Raw genomic sequence first — 23,167 nt, forward strand, 5'->3', positions numbered from 1 at the left:
CCCCGCAAACAGTCAGGAGAAGGTTGGAGTTGACTACGCCGGCTTAAAGCCTCTGCTCAGCTGTTTACTAATCTTGGCTTCCTCTCCTCCTCCTCCTCCTCCTCCTCCTCCTCCTCCTCCTCCTCCTCCTATTACTCTTGTCTCAGAGCGTCTCCCTGGTGTCACAGATCATCATGATATACATGAAGGATACGCTCGTGTGTGTTAGAAACAGAGGGGTGTGTATGTGTGTGACTTCCTCAAAGCAGTGCGTTGAGCTGTTTTTTTTGAACATTTAAGCAACACTGTATTTCCTTCTGTGTGTGTGTGTGTGTGTGTGTGTGTGTGTGTGTGTGTGTGTGTGTGTGTGTGTGTGTGTGTGTGTGTGTGTGTGTGTGTGTGTGTGTGTGTGTGTGTGTGTGTGTGTGTGTGTGTGTGTGTGTGTGTGTGTGTGTGTGTGTGTGTGTGTGTGTGTGTGTGTGTGTGTGTGTGTGTGTGTACCAGGGTTTCCGCTAGGATTTTTTCTCTCCGGTCAAATGTCCGGGCAGAATTTATTTTACCGGACTAATGTGAAACTTACCTCATGTTTCAATAATGATAATAAGAGTTGTGTAGCAGAGTTTCCGTTAGCAGGTAATTACCGGACTATGAGCAGATATACTTCAGTTTAAAACTCAGTTCACGGGGCTCATTTTTATATTGCTTCAGTTTATAATCGTAACAGACCGAAAAATTCAGATTAATTTTTCAATAAATGATTCCACAAACAACAAACAACATAATTATTACATTCAAACAAACTACTTGTAGTAGATAACGTACATTATTCAGAAGTTTACATCAACTTTGAATAATAACACGGGAGAAACGGATCCTCTCTTTTCCCCTCTCTCTCCCTCTCTCTCCTGAGTCCTGACAGCCCGTCAGTTTCTCAAGCAGCTCCTGCAGCCCGCTAAACAGAGGGCGGGGCTTCAGGTGATCCTGCAGAGCTGCGTGTCTCGGTCAGACTCAGCAGCTGATCTGATCTCTCTCTCGCGTCCGGTTACACTTCACTCGCGTTTATGTCCATATGGATCAGATCCAGCTCTCCTGATCGGCCTTTATAGAGAGCACCGATCAAACTATTAAGAGTGAATATCGGCCGATAATGACCGGCGGCCGATCGATCGGAGCCTCCCTAATTATTACCAGACATTTTGACCGTCAGGTTTTGAATTTACCGTTTTTTTATAAATTTTACCAGCTAAAAACCAATAATTACCGGCTAACGGAAACCCTGGTGTGTGTGTGTGTGTGTGTGTGTGTGTGTGTGTGTGTGTGTGTGTGTGTGTGTGTGTGTGTGGTGTGTGTGTGTGTGTGTGTGTGTGTGTGTGTGTGTGTGTGTGTGTGTGTGTGTGTGTGTGTGTGTGTGTGTGTGTGTGTGTGTGTGTGTGTGTGTGTGTCAGTGACTTCCCCCTCCATATGCCCACCCTCATGGAAATCCTCGGTGCATTTAGTAACATTTTGAGGAACGGTGCCAGCATTTAATTAAGTTCAACATTTCCCTGCTGAAACATCGCATACCTGATCTTCTTCAGTCAATGTCTTCTCCTCTTCCTGTGCTCCTCTGTGTCGCGCCTACTGTAACTCGTAAAGATGTTGCCGCTGGGAGAAGCAGGTAAGAAGCCATCAAAACCGATGCAAGTAGAAAGAGTTGCAATCAGTGCTCCAAATAACCGTAGAGTTAGTCTTTTGTGTGGGTCGCTCCCCCTATCCCCCAGCCTCACTTTGTTTCCCTCTGTCTGTGTGCTTGAAGCGTTCAATTCCGTAGAGGCTAGTAGTAATGTTTCGCTCCCAGTAGAAATGGCTGCTGTTTGTTCAATTGTTGTGATAGATTGATGTGGGTTGGGCAAAGATGGGCTTTTATGCACCTGAAGATAGGAATAGAAAAGTCTTTATGAGAAGCCAATAGCTCGCCACTCAAGGATCGTCGGATAGGAGATGCATTTTGCTGGAAGTTTTTCTCCCGTTCTTTGAAGTCCTTGACAAAAGCTTTCCCAGGTATTCAGGCAACCCCCAAAAAGGGCTCTTTTCATTTGTTATTCCACAAACAGCAGCATGCTACACTTATTTCTGCAAGTGGTCGCACTAATGGTATCTATTGTTTTCAGTTTACACAGCACACAAATGGTTGCCTCTTCAAATCAAAAAGCCAACAAGTGTGTGAGCTTGTCAAATGGTATCATACATGTCACAATATACTACTTTGGATCGACATCAAGGTTAACTAGAAGTGTGCTGCTGTCTTGTAGCGAGCTAAAGGCAAAAATGTAGCCTAGTTAGAGTTTACTGTAACGATAGCTCACATTTGAATAAAGATGAAAGACTGATTTGAAAGGTTGGGTTAATCTATTATGTGTATTTATGTAGAAAAAACTCCACAGTAATTTGTGTATATATTTGAGTGTATTGTTCCAGTTTTTATCTTGTTTTTATTAGTCTCCCAATTCATTTATAGTCTTTTATTTAGTCCTCTCGTTGATCCTTTCCGCTTGTCCGTCCTGTTTACAGTAATAGATGTCTCTCAAGATGATCCCGCATTGGAGTCTGTTTTCTGTCAGCCCTGTTTTTCTGCGCTCCTCTGACAGACGGAGGGTTAAAGGCAAGTGATTGCCCAGATATGAGGTTACAGCAATTGGGCTTGCAAATGATTGGCAGGGATGGATAGTGCGTGCTCTACTTTTTTCCTTTCAATGTTGTCCTCATTCTTTTGTGTGTAGTATAAATGCCTGTTTTGAAAGCCGGTTGTGTCCTGTTTACAAAAGCAACTGTGGATACAGAAGTATAGCATACAGTAAGTAGTGATGCTGGGTGTGGAAACGCTGCCAGAGCATGTTAGCTTTAACGATTGACAACTGTATATTAATGTGCTTTAAACCCAAAGGAGCAGAGAATATAAAGCTTTCATCAGTTTGTTTTGTGGGAACATCTCATTATGTCTTCCTTTCGCTCTCTCTCTCTCCTCCTGTGCACCATCTGCATGGTGCTGTGTGTTCAATCTGAAGAGGGCTTTCTGTTCTCCACTGTGATGGTGGGAGTGTGTGTGTTTCTCTGTGTGCCTGTACTGTATGTTTGTGTACATGTTTCTAGCCATCAAAGTCACTCTCAGCTCATTACCTGACATGATGGATGGAGCGAGTGCTATTAAATAACGCCCAGCCCGGGACGCCTGGCACCCTGCAGCTGGCACTGAGTAATGGGCATGGTGGTGGCGCCGTGTGTGGAAACACCCGGGAGTCCTGTGTGGTGCGCCTGCAGTCATCTCCATGTGGCTCTGCTTCCTGGATCTGTCCAACCCACCTGCCACCTGGCTGCCCGGCGGATGCCATGGGCATTTTCTGGCAGACATGGCTGGATAGCATGGGCGGGTTGTGTTTGTATGACTCTGTCACAGAACTGGCCACTTGAGAAAACCCCACAGTGCTATTTGACCACAAACGCAACAGTGGAAACATTCACTGCCACAAATCACCCAGCAGCAACTTTGATTTTATTCCTTCAATGTATCTGCTTTTTTGGTTGTTATTCAACTCTAAAATGTAAGGTTTAGCCAATGTTTAATCTTACGAAGAATATTCTGAATAGCACAAGCACGTCTTGCCGTCCTTGTTCCTTCCCTGCACCTTTCGTACAGTACAATGTAGTCTTTGTACTTGTGTGTTCCCCTTTGTGGTGGCTGTGTGCATGTTTGCACGTTTTCCTCCTATGCAGATGCTTCTTCTGAGGAGTCGAGAGGCTCTTGAGTGGAAGCCTGCATCAGTAGTGGAATGGAATTACTATGACACCAGACACAAGCACCTCAACTGCAGCAGCTTCTTCTGTGTCTCCGTCCTCCCCTGCTGCTCTGCCCTCAATCACCCTGGATTTGCCTCATGTTGTTTTTTCTCTCCTTTATCTGCCTCCCTTAGTGTCTCGATACAGTCTTTCATTACGGTTGAGCTCCCGAGCGCCAGTACGGATCAATGTAACAACACTTTCTTGTTCTTTCTCAGTCTCACTCTGTTTCTGATTCTTTGTTGTTTCTTTTTTCTCTTTTCCGAACAGACAACCGACGTGCAGTCCTGGAAAGGTCTCGCTCACGGCCACAACGCAAATCCAACCCAGCTCGATGATCGCCCACGCCTACCACAAGACGCTAGATAAGTGCCAAAGAGGCCTGCGAGGTGGAGACCTGGAAGACATCTGAAGGAGGTGACAGACCGCCTCTCACTGTAGCGCTCAAACCACACACACACACACACACACACACACACACAATAGAACTCACACATCAACAAACAAGAATTAAACAACAAAAACTGCAGAATCCTCACAGAACTGAAGCGTCTACCATACATCTCAAACACTTTTAATTATCATGCTCTTCCTCTGATGCCTTACATATTTATTCAACACTTTCTCATCACTCTAAATATGTGTGTCCTATTTAGATTAGGGCTGCTGCGGTTTAAAGAAGGTGCTTTTGCTTTGAATGACATTTTCATTCATGCTAGTTGATTTTATTTGTATTGGAATGCTTCAGGTCATGAAACATGCAGTGTTTAGAAAAGAGACACGGACGACTGAACCATAGTGTACATTTATGGCCCTGACAAACATACCACAAACAGCACACTCAGCAAAGGTGCAGAGGGCCGGCGGTCCTTTAAATGCAAGACGGAGATTCAGCAGCCATTATCCTGCTGATGTTCTCTTCAACACTTCTCTGAACTCTTCACAGAGGAGGAATGTGCTTCTTTGTATTTTGTTGTATTTCTGTCACTAGTAAATGTACAAAAGAAAATCCCACAAAGCCAAGGGAAGCGTTTCCTGCGCGCCAATATTTCACAGCATGTGACTCATGGATATCGAAACTGTAATCTCCGTTTTGACAGGACGCATTTTATTTTTAGTTGTGTAATATCTGACCGATGCCTTCGGGGGCTGATCTCTGTTCCAAGGTCGCTTTTGCTGTTCACGTGAGAGACTGACACATTTCTAAATGCTTATAACTGCCGAGAGGAGCGAACCCGACTCTTTGACCCTCCCTGCTGTCACACAGGTTTCAGTTGAAGGTATAACAACGTTTTAAATGTGATTCTATTTTAATGTGTGTATATTTTTGTTTATAGGAGGTCTCTCTCAATAAGGCAAATGGAAAAAAATTGCTCTATTTAGAATTCCCAGATTTAATTATTTCCCGCTTTCCAAAAAATAAATAGATCAATAAAAAGAAGCTCTGTTGGAAAACAAATGTAAACTTAGGGTCATATGTACACATTGTTTTCAACATGTTTTTACCGCTATGAAGGTGTAATTAACATAAACAGCTTAAAAGGGTAAATGTATAATGTTTAAGAAATGCAAAATGTTCTTAAAAAAGCATCAGATGTATTGTAAAACGCAAAACAAAGGTTTCAGCACGGACACACCTGATTCTTGGTGTTAATGTGCAGATCAGTTGAAACTCTGCTGTAACTTTTGTTTCTCCTTAAGGACGCTCTGTCACACCGTTCCTTCACGTGAACTATTTATTCATATATTCATGCCTAGGGCCACCCCTGTCCCCTCACTGCCCTAAACTGTAAGCAGATGCTACTAAAAACAACCACTGAATCCACATGGAGAGTGGGCACGAGCAGAATATCGACCAAGGGGCACAGAAGACAAGATGATGCTTGTCTTAGCAAGTGAGTCTCCAAGGGCCCTTCAACTCCCCCAACACTAATAGCATAAGTGACCCTTTTTACCATAACACAAGTTACTTCAGTCATACCAGAGCTTTGCTTCAAGCTGTGTGTGTGAGCGCCATGCCAGCTCAGTAATCGGACAGGAACCCAGACAAAATAGGATCCAGTGTGCTTGACTCCTGGGCTGAGATGTTTCATTTAAACTAATCTGCTGCTGCTGTTTGTGATGTGTCTGTGTCACGATGCCTCCTCTCCCGGCCCCGCATGCTTCTAAAAATGCAATTTACACATCAACTCGGCTCAAGGTGCATCCACAATGCTCTGAGAAGTCTGCATATTTAAGAAGACAATAATTCTCCTGCGAATATAAGGTGAACGCAGTCGCTCGGAGAAGGAAAGTATAGAAATGATGGGTTTTAAGGGATGCTGCGAGGATAAGGGTTTAAAGGTGTGTTGTGTACAGCGGGGAAGGAGATGATTTTCCTTTTTAATCTCAATTTACCCTCTGTGTCTAACACTACCACGGTGTTTGTATGTAAAGTATCGGATATCAGATCCCCACCTACACCAATGTCTGCTGTGACGTTTGGGTTTTCTCAACCCTCCGATTGAATACTGTACCCGCCAAAACAACCAGTAGTTCATGGTTGTCAATTTGACTGACACTTTTTTCTTTATTGTGAAATCAAATCAGATTATTTTCACATGTGCCAACTTCTTTTTTTGTTTAGTTTTTGGAAAAACAGTTCTCCCCATACAATGACGGAACATTTCTGTTTTTAATTTTATTTTCTATATCAAAGGGAGTACAGGTATCTTATTTTGTAAAAGTATGAAAAGATTGTACAGACTTAAAAAGTTGTATTTTATTTTACCATTATTTGATGAAAATGTATCCAATTATGACCGTCATTCAACTAGGACATTTTGATGTGATAGTCATGTGGTATTTCTCATCTGAAACACTCGAAAATATTTAGTTAGATGTAATTTATTTGGACTTTTGTAAAAATGAATTGTCATTGTAGAGCGTGATGAGCTAGGAGCTACGGTGTTAGCAGGTTGTAGAAGTTTCAGATCATCCGTCTTCTCTACAACAGTGTGATGCAACCCACAAATGGATTGCAACACTAAAAGTGCGGGTTTGATGCCGTTCAATACATAAAATGGATGGAGAGCATCGGCGGAAAACATGACAGTTGTATTTCTAATGAAAGAAGAATGGTTCATTTATAATAGAAACTTCTACAATGACAACATTCCTCAACATCCCTTGTAAGTGATTGAATCATTTCCCCCCCTCATTCCATCTTTTAGGATAATCAGAGTTATGTCTTAATATAGAAAATAGCAGGGAGTGTTTCAGGTCAAAAGAACCTGTATTGTTCCATCATTGTAGTGTGAAAAACAGGCCTATATGTGTTTGTGCCGACCATCCCATGGTATCTTAGCTTGTGACTAACAAACCTGAACCGGTGTTGACTTGTGCTCATGGTGATTATAGGAATGAGGAGGCAGGGGTATGAATTATTGACCATCTGTAAAAGGTGCCATTTTGGTGTCAGTTGGTGTGGTTTATTTAAAAGCAGATCTCACTCAGACTGGGAGACCTGTGCACTTCACCTCACAAGAGATTCTGCTCAGGCAGAGGAAGAGTTTGTTTGGATACGACATTGCCCTAACAGAGCGAACTATTTTGCAAAGTCTTTCTTTTGGTAAACACTTCCAGCTGCCACATATCCAGTTCTTCCCTACTTTGTGAGTGCTTGCTATTGATTTGTGGAAGACCAATTGCGGCTGTGAAGGAATAAACACCGCTCATAGCTGTTGACCAAACCCCGTCAGACCGTGATGTGTAAGCTGCCATATCCCTGCCTACCCTCGTCGTTGTCATGTTTTATTGTCTTAAGAAAACATTTATATTTGTAACAGTTTAAGCTTATTTGTATCCTTAAGAACATGAATAAATAAATGGTTATGCACCCTGTCCTTCCATAGAACATGTAATGTATCATCATACTAAATAATAACCACTTTGTTATATAAACAGGTTTCTGAAAAATACTTTGTCTTCTTCTTGATTTATGTCTTTATGCAATTTCCTTATTGACATGTCAGAAGTATACAGTATTTCTTATGAACCTTTGTTTTTTCAAGTCTTCAGCTTTTGTTTTTACTCTGATCTTAAATCATACTCAGTATACTTTGTGGCGGGCAGAAGAAAACCTGCCCCATGCTGACTTATGGACAGGATTACAGAGAGCTCTAGGTGTAAGCACATGATGAACGAGACAGCTCCAATACAAAAGCAGAATATTTGGACCTTGGTGCTCCCAATACTTTATCTTGCACAGTGTCAAAGGGAAAATGCTGCCATGTCCAATGGCAGCTTAGGAAAATTACTTCACAGTCAGAAATAATACATCCAGAAAAGATAGCACTTTTTAAAAAAATTCCTTAACATGTCACTACAAATCTCCTCTGCCCAAGCTGGGAGGACACGGAGGGAAAGAGTCATTTGTTTATTATTTCATACTAAATGATTTAATACAATAAACACAAAATGCATCCTATGTACAACATGTGCCGGATTTCTATTACAAGCCATTTGAGTTTATAATAAATAAGAAAACATGGGGCTATAGTAATATATAAGAAAGTTGAACTGTGTCTTCCTGAGTCACAGCACTGAGAGTCAGATGGCAGGGCGTCCTGTCCTAGCATCTTAGCATTAAACTCTTCCTCCCAAACATGCTCAAATCCATTGCTTGTGTTCCCCCTGCATGTGCCATGTACTGCTATCCAGCTTCAGCCTGACGCGTAATCAAATTAAGGCTGACATGAGGAAGTAACCCATGTGTCCACAAGGGCCTCTTGCTCTCTCTTTCCTGCACACACACACCAACACACATGCTGCCTCTGAGTCTTGGGACGGTTCTTATGAGTCTCTCCTCCTCCTCCAAGTGTGAGCGAGACAGATGGAGATTCATCTCTCAACAAGCTGTGATCTGTGTTTAGAGATGTGTGTGCAGAACACAACTCTAATTAGGTGTATGTTGATCTTGGGAGGTTAATGTGTACTTGGCTGTGAGTAAACAGGATGAAAGAGGCAAACCTAGTTCCTTGCAAGGCAGCCTATGAAGAATGGTGGCTTTTTTTTTTTTTAATCTTTTTGACTTTTCAAGGTGATTCAGAAAGAGTATAACTACCTGCTATTTGTGTCTGGTCTGGCTGTTAATTGCGCTTGTACCAAGGGTGAGAGATTTGTCTTGGTTGGGCTGGTAGAACTAGGAATGATATACGGAAAAGTGTGTGGGTGTGTGTGTGGTGTGTGGTGTGTGTGTGGTGGTGTGTGTGTGTGTGTGTGTGTGTGTGTGTGTGGTGTGGTTGTGTGTGTGTGGTGTGTGTGTGTTGTGTGTGGTGTGGTTTGTGTGTGTGGTGTGTGTGTGTGGCAGGTACTTATTTTATTTTTTTATCCTGTATTTATTTCACAACCTCCAGATAAGTAGCCTTGTCAGAGTCTGAGAGATGAGCCCACACAAGTTCTCATTTCTCTGCCCACCCTCTTTGTCATGCTATACACAGACAGACGTGTTTCTAACGCCTGGTGACAGATCAGTTGTCAGCAGGAGAGCAACATAATTATGTTTCATTTTGCATTTCCACCTATGACAGTACGCAAACATTATGGAGATGAGACAACAGTAACGATTCCCTCTTTACCTGAACTAATTCTGTCTGAGGAGGAATCTTATGGGAGTTTGACAAATGCACATACATGTGTGTGTTCAGGGCGAATGGGTGTCTCTATGCATTTTCTGTGAAAGAATGTTCGTGTTTAATTTTATGCAGGTGTGTGCCATAAACAGCCTGTCCTATGAAAGTGTGTAATAATTGTGTTGCTATGCATCCGCATCCATGTCACAAACAAATATGTACTTTTAAGAATATGCCAGAGCTGGATACCAGTGTCACAGCTGTAATAACATCTGGAAACATTTATTTTAAATGTTCAGTACATTTAAAACATAGTTTCTCAAAAGCCAGCCCATTGAAAAATGCCATAAAAAGTGTCATTTAAAAAAGGCATGAATGAAAGGAGTCAAGTGAAACGTCATAGTATAGCATGATGTGAAAAAGTAATTGTATTGTATATCATTAAAAAACATATCAGATGTTTTGAGTATATATGCCAGAAAAAGTGTAATTACACAAATCAGTTTCTGTGCTAATTACAGTAGCAAATGGTGTCATGTCAACATGCTAAAGACAGGGCCGTATCCACCATTGAGGTCACCGAGGTCCGGACCCTCGGTAATTTTGTCCGAGCTGTGTGTATAACTAAACTTGTGAAATAACTGATTATTTGTAGTACTTCCATTTATTGACGATAGGGGCGCTGCATAACTACGTAGCCTCGATTAAAGCAAATGACATGAAGAATATGACATACCAACCTGGTGTCAACAAACCACCGCAGCCCGGACTTGTATTGGAGCAGCGGAGGAGTGATGAGGTATCTAGAGATCTGAGTCCAGCGGGCTGCTTGTGTTTCTGTTCATCAGAGGACATCATATGACCAGCAGATCCTGTGTGAACGCACTACGTTAGTCAGTGGACGTCCGACAACATGCACACTAACTTATATTGCAGCTATAGGCTATACTTTGGTTTAAATTGCGTGAATAAACTAGCTAGAGAGCTAAAGTTAATTACATTCATCCAATGTCAGAAGGATTACCTTTTAACAAACGTTGTAATGCTTTTCTTTCATTTCAATTTGAGTAAAACATTGAAGATATAACATTGTATTGTTTTCTTTTTACACTGACTCAGATATAATGAAAAGACTACGTCAGTCGAAGCTCAGCTTTGGTAAGAGAGAGACAGGACAGGCAGAGAGAAAGAGAGAGAGAGAAAGTGATGGAAGTCAGGGAGGAACTGCAGGTACAGTCACACAAAAATGTAGGCTTAATAACCCCATCTATCTATCTATCTATCACTAGTCTTCATTTACAATATAGACAATAGGCATAATTGTAAACAACATATCTATTGCAGTTATGATGTCATAATAAATACAATTGTATAAAACACAATTTGCTTACATCTTTGTTCTCTTTTGAGAATCAAACAAAACAGATTTTAAAAGAATGCAAACAAACAAGTGAAATGAACTAAATGCTGAATTGCTTTTAATTCACTGGCAGGAGCGACAAGTGAGGAGGAGCAAAAGTGAACAACGAGGGAGAGATTGAACAAAGAGAAAGAGTAGAGGACGAGAGAGTAAAGAACAGGAAGAAGACAGAGAGACTAAGAAGATGGAAGAGAGGCTGCAGGTTATGGAAAGGAGAGACATGGAAAATGAATGTTGACAATGTTTGTGATCATTTTAGCCTCTTCTGCATGTCCAGATCATTAATAGTAACAATCAACTGATTCTTATGCATTACACAACAAATAATTGATGCTGCAGCCCACTGACATGGTTTGAAATTGATATATTATCCAATTTGTGACCCCCCACAGGACTTAAAAAGAACCTAACTAGATCATGAAAATCCCGAAATCTCGGGGGGTATCTCCCTGACCCCCCTAGCATGTTTGGACCTCGGTATTTAGGAAATCCTGGATACGGCCCTGGTGGATAAACATACCTACTTGTATCAGCATATTAGCGTTTTCATTATGTGAACCAGTTAGTTGAAGCCTACTGTGCCCGAGTGCAGCCTTACAGAGCTCTTAGTATGTCTGTAGAGTCGACACAACCTGATCTCACCAGAATGCGTGACTCCACCACGACTCCTTAAAGGAATGGTATGCTCATGACACTCATTTTTAAAAAATTATCATCCGATAAAACAGACCAGTCTCTGCCAGTCTCTCTCTCTTTTTTTTTTTTTTAATCCGATGACATTATCAGTGATTTTAAACTGATTATATACCGAAATAACATCAACACTGTGGGCGCCGCCATTTCCCGGACGTGACGTAATCCATGCGTTTGGTTTTCGAAGACACGTTGATCTCCATGTTATTTACTGTAGTTTCTCTCTTCAAATATGCCTCACTGTATCGCGAAATATTGCCATAATTCGGATAGGAACAATCCACGGAATGCTCGGTTCCATCTGTTGCCAAAAGGTAAGCATAAGAAGTACATTCGGAGGCAGTGGCTAGCGAAATGTGGCCGGCCCGAACCGAGAGATTTACAGGCTCATGTATGCAGCGAACATTTCACATTTCCGGACGACAACTCTGAGAGTATGATAAAACATAACATGGGATTTAAAGAACAACCATTACTCAATTGAGATGCAGTACCATCGGTCTTTCTGGTGTCATCACCGACCAGGACACCAGTTCGGCCAGTAGAGAAATCGCCCTCTGCAAGTGTGAAGCGACGGAGGAGCAGAAGTAGTGCTCGGAGTAAGAATAAGGTATGTTATAGCGCATTTCCATTGCAGCGGCTAGCCCCGTTTTAACGTCCAGGCCAGAACAGTTTTTGGTGGCCTTTCCATATAGCGTAGTACCGGCTAGTGTGTATTTCCCCCCAGTTTTTCCGGCCCCATAAAATCGTGATTCTATGGCCAGGGACAACGAAGCTGAGTATGCTAAACTATAGAGAGGGAATCGCTAGCAAGGGTGGTACTACATGCATACATATAGTATCTTATATCATCTTCCCATTATACACACATGCATTTTCAAACATTTGGACTACCTATGTTGCAAATGTATTATCTTTTCAATTTATACACGGCATCTATTGCACGTCTGTCCGTCCTGGGAGATGGATCCCTCCTCTGTTGCTCTCCCTGAGGTTTCTCCCATGTTCCCTTTAAACTGTGGGTTTTCTTCGGAAGTTTTTCCTTGTACGATGTGAGGGTCTTAGGACAGAGGGTGTCGTATTGTCATACTGATATGTATGGCTGAATTCCCCCATCCAATCTCTTCACATTGGTCAAAACTTGTTCCTCTGCTGACGAGTCCGAACTGAAATACTCCACCATGTTTCCGTGTGTTGACAAAGTGAACGCATGGATGACGTCACGACCATCACGTGACTACTGAAAATGGCAAACATGGCGGCGGCCAGACGGAATATACAGGTCTTGATAAAAAGAGCTATAAAATCATTATTTACCGGGGAATATCGCTGATTTCTTCAGGGTATGGTTTAAACATAACGTTTCACTAAATACTGAAGTTTTGATTAATTATCTAATGAGTGGACCATTCCTTTAACACCACAATGCGTGGTGGAGTCACGAACTTTGTTACATTTGCGTGTCGGCACCACGCAAACAACCCCAATGTAAAGTGAATGAGGCTCCTTTGTCGTGGTGCACACACGCATTTCTACAACGTGCATTGTGTGTAATGCAACTGTTAATTTTATTAAATTAGTTTGTTTTAAGGAAGGCCAGAGCTTCAGCTGTGTCAAATAGATTGTTCCCTTTAGTTAACGTTATTTAAAAGATAATGAGCATGTCTTGTATTACGAGCGTCCATTCCCATTGGATAACGGAGAATTTTACACCCGGAAGTAAGTAGCCTATTCTCCTTACTGTCGATTGATTTACAGTGATATCTGCACTACTCATCGACTAAAAAACACAAAATTGTCCTTGTTAATTACACAACATTGATTGGTTTGAATTGTGTGCAATGCTTTTGTATTTTCCCCTTCGATTCGGAGAAACAAATGTTTTTTCGGAGTTTTGGACAGCAGAAGACACTACACTACCCAGAATCCTCAGCTATCGTTTGGGACTACACCATGAACCCCGTGATCAGTCCTCAAGTTCTTTGATTGGTTGACCTCCAACTGCATTCCATATAAAAAAAAACGTTTCGTAAAAGAGAAAATCATACTTTATTCAGCAGTGCTTGCTTTACTCTTTGATAGTCATCACATGAATGCATTGTAATAAATGGTTTGGCTGCATTAAATATTACACATCTGTCTTAGTTCTTTATTTATCTACAGAGATCGGGCATCAGAATACACCGGAAACTATTCTTTTACCGTTCTGTTTTAATTTCACAATAAAGTTAGTAGTAATATTTTGTTTTGATATTATTGTTTTTTATTAACTACTAGACGACTGGGTCATGTTAAGACCATCTTTTTTTGGTTGCTATGGGTTTTTTCCATCGCTTTTGTGTTACAAATATCAAAACAATAACAAAATAATATTCGTCGTAAACTAAACCGGAAACAGCAGTATATTTTATTTTGTTAACACTGTAAAACTTGACAGCCTTTTAACCTATGCTTTTAAACCCAAACCACCTACTGGTTAAAGCACGTTATTACACGTTTAGAGTAATTGCAATGCAGGAAGATTGTGTTGCTTTTTAATGACTGTTTAAAATGCCTTTTTCTTAATGTCTTTCATTTTTGTAACGCACTTTTGAATGTGTTATATTTTATGAAAACATTCAAATATTAAGAGTACATACAAAATAGTGGGAAAGTAGAAGGTCAATTATATAAATAATATAGAATAGAAAATATCAAGAAGACTCAAATGATATCTAGAGTAAAACAGTTTAGTGCCTGATAGGAGGATGTGCTAACTAATAAGGCTTTAATTAAAGAAATGTGCAGAATACGACAGTGTAATGGTGGAAGTATACACACATTGATAGATGTCTTGTAATGCACTGTTGATGAACCTGTGACCAAGTTGTTCATTCATTGCATAACTACACTGTTGTGTATATGAATGTCAATAAACCTTAGAAAATCTGAAATCTTGAAAGCGGCTCGGAGAGACAATTAGACAAGGCAATGACATGTCGGAGAAGTCATGCCGCTGTTCACTTGTTTAGCACAAAAGACAGCGATTGCATGATATGCACCGATATTCTAAAATAGATGCAGCTCCAGTCATGCCCTATGAAGCATCCTGCTCTCCTTCTGCAGCTACTTACACACACGAGGGGTGATTATGTGAGCCTGACCCTGTCATTGTGGCCCTGATGAATGTGAGCACCATGTTTAGATGTTGGCCCAGGGTCTGTCGCTACCCAGACGATATTTAACTAACATAGCATAATCACTCCGAAAGTCTTCTTGTTTAGACTGCCCAACGAAAGGCAATTCTTCAAAGTATCCCATGCTGAAAGGCTTTGATAGATGACTGGCAGCCTTTCCTTCCTCTGCGGATCATAGAGCCTCATCATGATGTAATTCCAAGTAATTAGCCAAAGATGACAGTAACACAAAAGTCATTATGATATTTAATCTCTTTTGGGGAATCCACTGGGGAAACTGTGGCTTTATTATAACGTGACATCTCACTGGAGGCCCCGCAAACAGTCAGGAGAAGGTTGGAGTTGACTACGCCGGCTTAAAGCCTCTGCTCAGCTGTTTACTAATCTTGGCTTCCTCTCCTCCTCCTCCTCCTCCTCCTCCTCCTCCTCCTCCTATTACTCTTGTCTCAGAGCGTCTCCCTGGTGTCACAGATCATCATGATATACATGAAGGATACGCTCGTGTGGTTAGAAACAGAGGGGTGTGTATGTGTGTGACTTCCTCAAAGCAGTGCGTTGAGCTGTTTTTTTTTTGAACATTTAAGCAACACTGTATTTCCTTATGTGTGTGTGTGTGTGTGTGTGTGTGTGTGTGGTGTGTGTGTGTGTGTGTGGTGTGTGTGTGTGTGTGTGTGTGTGTGTGTGTGTGTGTGTGTGTGTGTGTGTGTGTGTGTGTGTGTGTGTGTGTGTGTGTGTGTGTGTGTGTGTGTGTGTGTGTGTGTGTGTGTGTGTGTGTGTGTCAGGGTTTCCGCTAGGATTTTTTCTCGCCGGTCAAATGTCCGGGCAGAATTTATTTTACCGAACTAATTTGAAACTTACCGGTCATATTTCAATAATAATAATAAGAGTTGTGTAGCAGAGTTTCCGTTAGCAGGTAATTACCGGACTATGAGCAGATATACTTCAGTTTAAAACTCAGTTCACGGGGCTCATTTTTATATTGCTTCAGTTTATAATCGTAACAGACCGAAAAATTCAGATTAATTTTTCAATAAATGATTCCACAAACAACAAACAACATAATTATTACATTCAAACAAACTACTTGTAGTAGATAACGTACATTATTCAGAAGTTTACATCAACTTTGAATAATAACACGGGAGAAACGGATCCTCTCTTTTCCCCTCTCTCTCCCTCTCTCTCCTGAGTCCTGACAGCCCGTCAGTTTCTCAAGCAGCTCCTGCAGCCCGCTAAACAGAGGGCGGGGCTTCAGGTGATCCTGCAGAGCTGCGTGTCTCGGTCAGACTCAGCAGCTGATCTGATCTCTCTCTCGCGTCCGGTACACTTCACTCGCGTTTATGTCCATATGGATCAGATCCAGCTCTCCTGATCGGCCTTTATAGAGAGCACCGATCAAACTATTAAGAGTGAATATCGGCCGATAATGACCGGCGGCCGATCGATCGGAGCCTCCCTAATTATTACCAGACATTTTGACCGTCAGGTTTTGAATTTACCGTTTTTTATAAATTTTACCAGCTAAAAACCAATAATTACCGGCTAACGGAAACCCTGGTGTTGTGTGTGTGTGTGTGTGTGTGTGTGTGTGTGTGTGTGTGTGTGTGTGTGTGTGTGTGTGTGTGTTGTGTGTGTGTGTGGTGTGTGTGTTGTGTGTGTGTGTGTGTGTGTGTGTGTGTGTGTGTGTGTGTGTGTGTGTGTGGTGTGTGTGTGTGTGTCAGTGACTTTCCCCCCTCCATATGCCCACCCTCATGGAAATCCTCGGTGGCATGTAGTAACATTTTGAGGAACGGTGCCAGGCATTTAATTAAGTTCAACATTCCCTGCTGAAACATCGCATACCTGATCTCTTCAAGTCAATGTCTTCTCCTCTTCCTGTGCTCCTCTGTGTCGCGCCTACTGTAACTCGGAAAGATGTTGCCGCTGGGAGGAAGCAGGTAAAGAAGCCCATCAAAACCGATGCAGTAGAAAGAGTTGCAATCAGTGCTCCAAATAACCGTAGAGTTAGTCTTTTGTGTGGGTCGCTCCCCCTATCCCCCAGCCTCACTTTGTTTCCTCTGTCTGTGTGCTTGAAGCGTTCAATTCCGTAGAGGCTAGTAGTAATGTTTCGCTCCCAGTAGAAATGGCTGCTGTTTGTTCAATTGTTGTGATAGATTGATGTGGGTTGGGCAAAGATGGGCTTTTATGCACTGAAGATAGGAATAGAAAAGTCTTTATGAGAAGCCAATAGCTCGCCACTCAAGGATCGTCGGATAGGAGATGCATTTTGCTGGAAGTTTTTCTCCCGTTCTTTGAAGTCCTTGACAAAAGCTTTCCCAGGTATTCAGGCAACCCCCAAAAGGGCTCTTTTCATTTGTTATTCCACAAACAGCAGCATGCTACACTTATTTCTGCAAGTGGTCGCACTAATGGTATCTATTGTTTCAGTTTACACAGCACACAAATGGTTGCCTCTTCAAATCAAAAAGCCAACAAGTGTGTGAGCTTGTCAAATGGTATCATACATGTCACAATATACTACTTTGGATCGACATCAAGGTTAACTAGAAGTGTGCTGCTGTCTTGTAGCGAGCTAAAGGCAAAAATGTAGCCTAGTTAGAGTTTACTGTAACGATAGCTCACATTTGAATAAAGATGAAAGACTGATTTGAAAGGTTGGGTTAATGTATTATGTGTATTTATGTAGAAAAAACTCCACAGTAATTTATGTATATATTTGAGTGTATTGTTCCAGTTTTTATCTTGTTTTTATTAGTCTCCCAATTCATTTATAGTCTTTTATTTAGTCCTCTCGTTGATCCTTTCCGCTTGTCCGTCCTGTTTACAGTAATAGATGTCTCTCAAGATGATCCCGCATTGGAGTCTGTTTTCTGTCAGCCCTGTTTTTCTGCGCTCCTCTGACAGACGGAGGGTTAAAGGCAAGTGATTGCCCAGATATGAGGTTACAGCAATTGGGCTTGCAAATGATTGGCAGGGATGGATAGTGCGTGCTCTACTTTTTTCCTTTTCAATGTTGTCCTCATTCTTTTGTGTGTAGTATAAATGCCTGTTTTGAAAGCCGGTTGTGTCCTGTTTACAAAAGCAACCTGTGGATACAGAAGTATAGCATACAGTAAGTAGTGATGCTGGTGTTGGAAACGCTGCCAGAGCATGTTAGCTTTAACGATTGACAACTGTATATTAATGTGCTTTAAACCCAAGGAGCAGAGAATATAAAGCTTTCATCAGTTTGTTTTGTGGGAACATCTCATTATGTCTTCCTTTCGCTCTCTCTCTCTCCTCCTGTGCACCATCTGCATGGTGCTGTGTGTTCAATCTGAAGGAGGGCTTTCTGTTCTCCACTGTGATGGTGGGAGTGTGTGTGTTTCTCTGTGTGCCTGTACTGTATGTTTGTGTACATGTTTCTAGCCATCAAAGTCACTCTCAGCTCATTACCTGACATGATGGATGGAGCGAGTGCTATTAAATAACGCCCAGCCCGGGACGCCTGGCACCCTGCAGCTGGCACTGAGTAATGGGCATGGTGGTGGCGCCGTGTGTGGAAACACCCGGGAGTCCTGTGTGGTGCGCCTGCAGTCATCTCCATGGCTCTGCTTCCTGGATCTGTCCAACCCACCTGCCACCTGGCTGCCCGGCGGATGCCATGGGCATTTCTGGGCAGACATGGCTGGATAGCATGGGCGGTTGTGTTTGTATGACTCTGTCACAGAACTGGCCACTGAGAAAACCCACAGTGCTATTTGACCACAAACGCAACAGTGGAACATTCACTGCCACAAATCACCAGCAGCAACTTTGATTTTATTCCTTCAATGTATCTGCTTTTTTGGTTGTTATTCAACTACTAAATGTAAGGTTTAGCCAATGTTTAATCTTACGAAGAATATTTCTGAATAGCACAAGCACGTCTTGCCGTCCTTGTTCCTTCCCTGCACCTTTCGTACAGTACATGTAGTCTTTGTACTTGTGTGTTCCCCTTTGTGTGGCTGTGTGTGCATGTTTGCACGTTTTCTCCTATGCAGATGCTTCTTCTGAGGAGTCGAGAGGCTCTTGAGTGGAAGCCTGCATCAGTAGTGGAATGGAATTACTATGACACCAGACACAAGCACCTCAACTGCAGCAGCTTCTTCTGTGTCTCCGTCCTCCCCTGCTGCTCTGCCCTCAATCACCCTGGATTTGCCTCATGTTGTTTTTTCTCTCCTTTATCTGCCTCCCTTAGTGTCTCGATACAGTCTTTCATTACGTTGAGCTCCCGCGCGCCAGTACGGATCAATGTAACAACACTTTCTTGTTCTTTCTCAGTCTCACTCTGTTTCTGATTCTTTGTTGTTTCTTTTTTCTCTTTTCCGAACAGACAACCGACGTGCAGTCCTGGAAAGGTCTCGCTCACGCCACAACGCAAATCACCCAGCTCGATGATCGCCCACGCCTACCACAAGACGCTAGATAAGTGCCAAAGAGGCCTGCGAGGTGGAGACCTGGAAGACATCTGAAGGAGGGACAGACCGCCTCTCACTGTAGCGCTCAAACACACACACACACACACACACACACACACACACATAGAACTCACACATCAACAAACAAGAATTAAACAACAAAAACTGCAGAATCCTCACAGAACTGAAGCGTCTACCATACATCTCAAACACTTTTAATTATCATGCTCTTCCTCTGATGCCTTACATATTTATTCAACACTTTCTCATCACTCTAAATATGTGTGTCCTATTTAGATTAGGGCTGCTGCGGTTTAAAGAAGGTGCTTTTGCTTTGAATGACATTTCATTCATGCTAGTTGATTTTATTTGTATTGGAATGCTTCAGGTCATGAAACATGCAGTGTTTAGAAAAGAGACACGGACGACTGAACCATAGTGTACATTTATGGCCCTGACAAACATACCACAAACAGCACACTCAGCAAAGGTGCAGAGGGCCGGCGGTCCTTTAAATGCAAGACGGAGATTCAGCAGCCATTATCCTGCTGATGTTCTCTTCAACACTTCTCTGAACTCTTCACAGAGGAGGAATGTGCTTCTTTGTATTTTGTTGTATTTCTGTCACTAGTAAATGTACAAAAGAAAATCCCACAAAGCCAAGGGAAGCGTTTCCTGCGCGCCAATATTTCACAGCATGTGACTCATGGATATCGAAACTGTAATCTCCGTTTTGACAGGACGCATTTTATTTTTAGTTGTGTAATATCTGACCGATGCCTTCGGGGGCTGATCTCTGTTCCAAGGTCGCTTTTGCTGTTCACGTGAGAGACTGACACATTTCTAAATGCTTATAACTGCCGAGAGGAGCGAACCCGACTCTTTGACCCTCCCTGCTGTCACACAGGTTTCAGTTGAAGGTATAACAACGTTTTAAATGTGATTCTATTTTAATGTGTGTATATTTTGTTTATAGGAGGTCTCTCTCAATAAGGCAAATGGAAAAAAATTGCTCTATTTAGAATTCCCAGATTTAATTATTTCCCGCTTTCCAAAAAATAAATAGATCAATAAAAAGAAGCTCTGTTGGAAAACAAATGTAAACTTAGGGTCATATGTACACATTGTTTTCAACATGTTTTTACCGCTATGAAGGTGTAATTAACATAAACAGCTTAAAAGGGTAAATGTATAATGTTTAAGAAATGCAAAATGTTCTTAAAAAAGCATCAGATGTATTGTAAAACGCAAAACAAAGGTTTCAGCACGGACACACCTGATTCTTGGTGTTAATGTGCAGATCAGTTGAAACTCTGCTGTAACTTTTGTTTCTCCTTAAGGACGCTCTGTCACACCGTTCCTTCACGTGAACTATTTATTCATATATTCATGCCTAGGGCCACCCTGTCCCCTCACTGCCCTAAACTGTAAGCAGATGCTACTAAAAACAACCACTGAATCCACATGGAGAGTGGGCACGAGCAGAATATCGACCAAGGGGCACAGAAGACAAGATGATGCTTGTCTTAGCAAGTGAGTCTCCAAGGGCCCTTCAACTCCCCAACACTAATAGCATAAGTGACCCTTTTTACCATAACACAAGTTACTTCAGTCATACCAGAGCTTTGCTTCAAGCTGTGTGTGTGAGCGCCATGCCAGCTCAGTAATCGGACAGGAACCCAGACAAAATAGGATCCAGTGTGCTTGACTCCTGGGCTGAGATGTTTCATTTAAACTAATCTGCTGCTGCTGTTTGTGATGTGTCTGTGTCACGATGCCTCCTCTCCCGGCCCGCATGCTTCTAAAAATGCAATTTTACACATCAACTCGGCTCAAGGTGCATCCACAATGCTCTGAGAAGTCTGCATATTTAAGAAGACAATAATTCTCCTGCGAATATAAGGTGAACGCAGTCGCTCGGAGAAAGTATAGAAAATGAGGTTTTAAGGGATGCTGCGAGGATAAGGGTTTAAAGGTGTGTTGTGTACAGCGGGGAAGGAGATGATTTCCTTTTTTAATCTCAATTTACCCTCTGTTCTAACACTACCACGGTGTATGTAAAGTATCGGATATCAGATCCCCACCTACACCAATGTCTGCTGTGACGTTTGGTGTTTCTCAACCCTCCGATTGAATACTGTACCCGCCAAAACAACCAGTAGTTCATGGTTGTCAATTTGACTGACACTTTTTTCTTTATTGTGAAATCAAATCAGATTATTTTCACATGTGCCAACTTCTTTTTTTGTTTAGTTTTTGGAAAAACAGTTCTCCCCATACAATGACGGAACATTTCTGTTTTAATTTTATTTTCTATATCAAAGGGAGTACAGGTATCTTATTTTGTAAAAGTATGAAAAAGATTGTACAGACTTAAAAAGTTGTATTTTATTTTAACCATTATTTGATGAAAATGTATCCAATTATGAACCGTCATTCAACTAGGACATTTTGATGTGATAGTCATGTGGTATTTCTCATCTGAAACACTCGAAAATATTTAGTTAGATGTAATTTATTTGGACTTTTGTAAAAATGAATTGTCATTGTAGAGCGTGATGAGCTAGGAGCTACGGTGTTAGCAGTTGTAGAAGTTTCAGATCATCCGTCTTCTCTACAACAGTGTGATGCAACCCACAAATGGATTGCAACACTAAAAGTGCGGGTTTGATGCCGTTCAATACATAAAATGGATGGAGAGCATCGGCGGAAAACATGACAGTTGTATTTCTAATGAAAGAAGAATGGTTCATTTATAATAGAAACTTCTACAATGACAACATTCCTCAACATCCCTGTAAGTGATTGAATCATTTCCCCCCCTCATTCCATCTTTTAGGATAATCAGAGTTATGTCTTAATATAGAAAATAGCAGGAGTGTTTCAGGTCAAAAGAACCTGTATTGTTCCATCATTGTAGTGTGAAAAACAGGCCTATATGTGTTTGTGCCGACCATCCCATGGTATCTTAGCTTGTGACTAACAAACCTGAACCGGTGTTGACTTGTGCTCATGGTGATTATAGGAATGAGGAGGCAGGGGTATGAATTATTGACCATCTGTAAAAGGTGCCATTTTGGTGTCAGTTGGTGGTTTATTTAAAAGCAGATCTCACTCAGACTGGGAGACTGTGCACTTCACCTCACAAGAGATTCTGCTCAGGCAGAGGAAGAGTTGTTTGGATACGACATTGCCACTAACAGAGCGAACTATTTGCAAAGTCTTTCTTTTGGTAAACACTTCCAGCTGCCACATATCCAGTTCTTCCCTACTTTGTGAGTGCTTGCTATTGATTTGTGGAAGACCAATTGCGGCTGAAGGAATAAACACCGCTCATAGCTGTTGACAAACCCCGTCCGACCGTGATGTGTAAGCTGCCATATCCCTGCCTACCCTCGTCGTTGTCATGTTTTATTGTCTTAAGAAACATTTATATTTGTAACAGTTTAAGCTTATTTGTATCCTTAAGAACATGAATAAATAAAATGGTTATGCACACTGTCCTTCCATAGAACATGTAATGTATCATCATACTAAATAATAACCACTTTGTTATATAAACAGGTTTCTGAAAAATACTTTGTCTTCTTCTTGGATTTATGTCTTTATGCATTTCCTTATTGACATGTCAGAAGTATTACAGTATTTCTTTATGAACCTTTGTTTTTTCAAGTCTTCAGCTTTTGTTTTTACTCTGATCTTAAATCATACTCAGTATACTTTGTGGCGGGCAGAAGAAACCTGCCCCATGCTGACTTATGGACAGGGATTACAGAGAGCTCTAGGTGTAAGCACATGATGAACGAGACAGCTCCAATACAAAAGCAGAATATTTGGACCTTGGTGCTCCCAATACTTTATCTTGCACAGTGTCAAAGGGAAAATGCTGCCATGTCAAATGGCAGCTTAGGAAAATTACTTCACAGTCAGAAATAATACATCCAGAAAAGATAGCACTTTTTAAAAAAAATTCCTTAACATGTCACTACAAATCTCCTCTGCCCAAGCTGGAGGACACGGAGGGAAAGAGTCATT

The 23,167-nt window shown here is 41.7% G+C and overlaps 1 protein-coding gene across 1 annotated transcript in view; it reads left to right on the forward strand.

Annotated features, from left to right (window-relative positions):
• diaph2 (diaphanous-related formin 2) overlaps window positions 1-22,710 on the forward strand; it is a 429,613-nt gene extending 406,903 nt beyond the window's left edge. Inside the window, exon 31 of the mRNA XM_034093628.2 lies at window positions 19,048-22,710. Coding sequence (XP_033949519.1) covers window positions 19,048-19,112 — 65 coding nt within the window. The 3' untranslated portion in view covers window positions 19,113-22,710. The remainder of the gene's footprint in view (window positions 1-19,047) is intronic.
• The last annotated feature ends 457 nt before the right edge of the window (window positions 22,711-23,167 follow it).

The sequence above is a fragment of the Pseudochaenichthys georgianus genome, chromosome 10 (assembly GCF_902827115.2).
Source record: "Pseudochaenichthys georgianus chromosome 10, fPseGeo1.2, whole genome shotgun sequence".
NCBI classification, from domain to species: Eukaryota; Metazoa; Chordata; class Actinopteri; order Perciformes; family Channichthyidae; genus Pseudochaenichthys; species Pseudochaenichthys georgianus.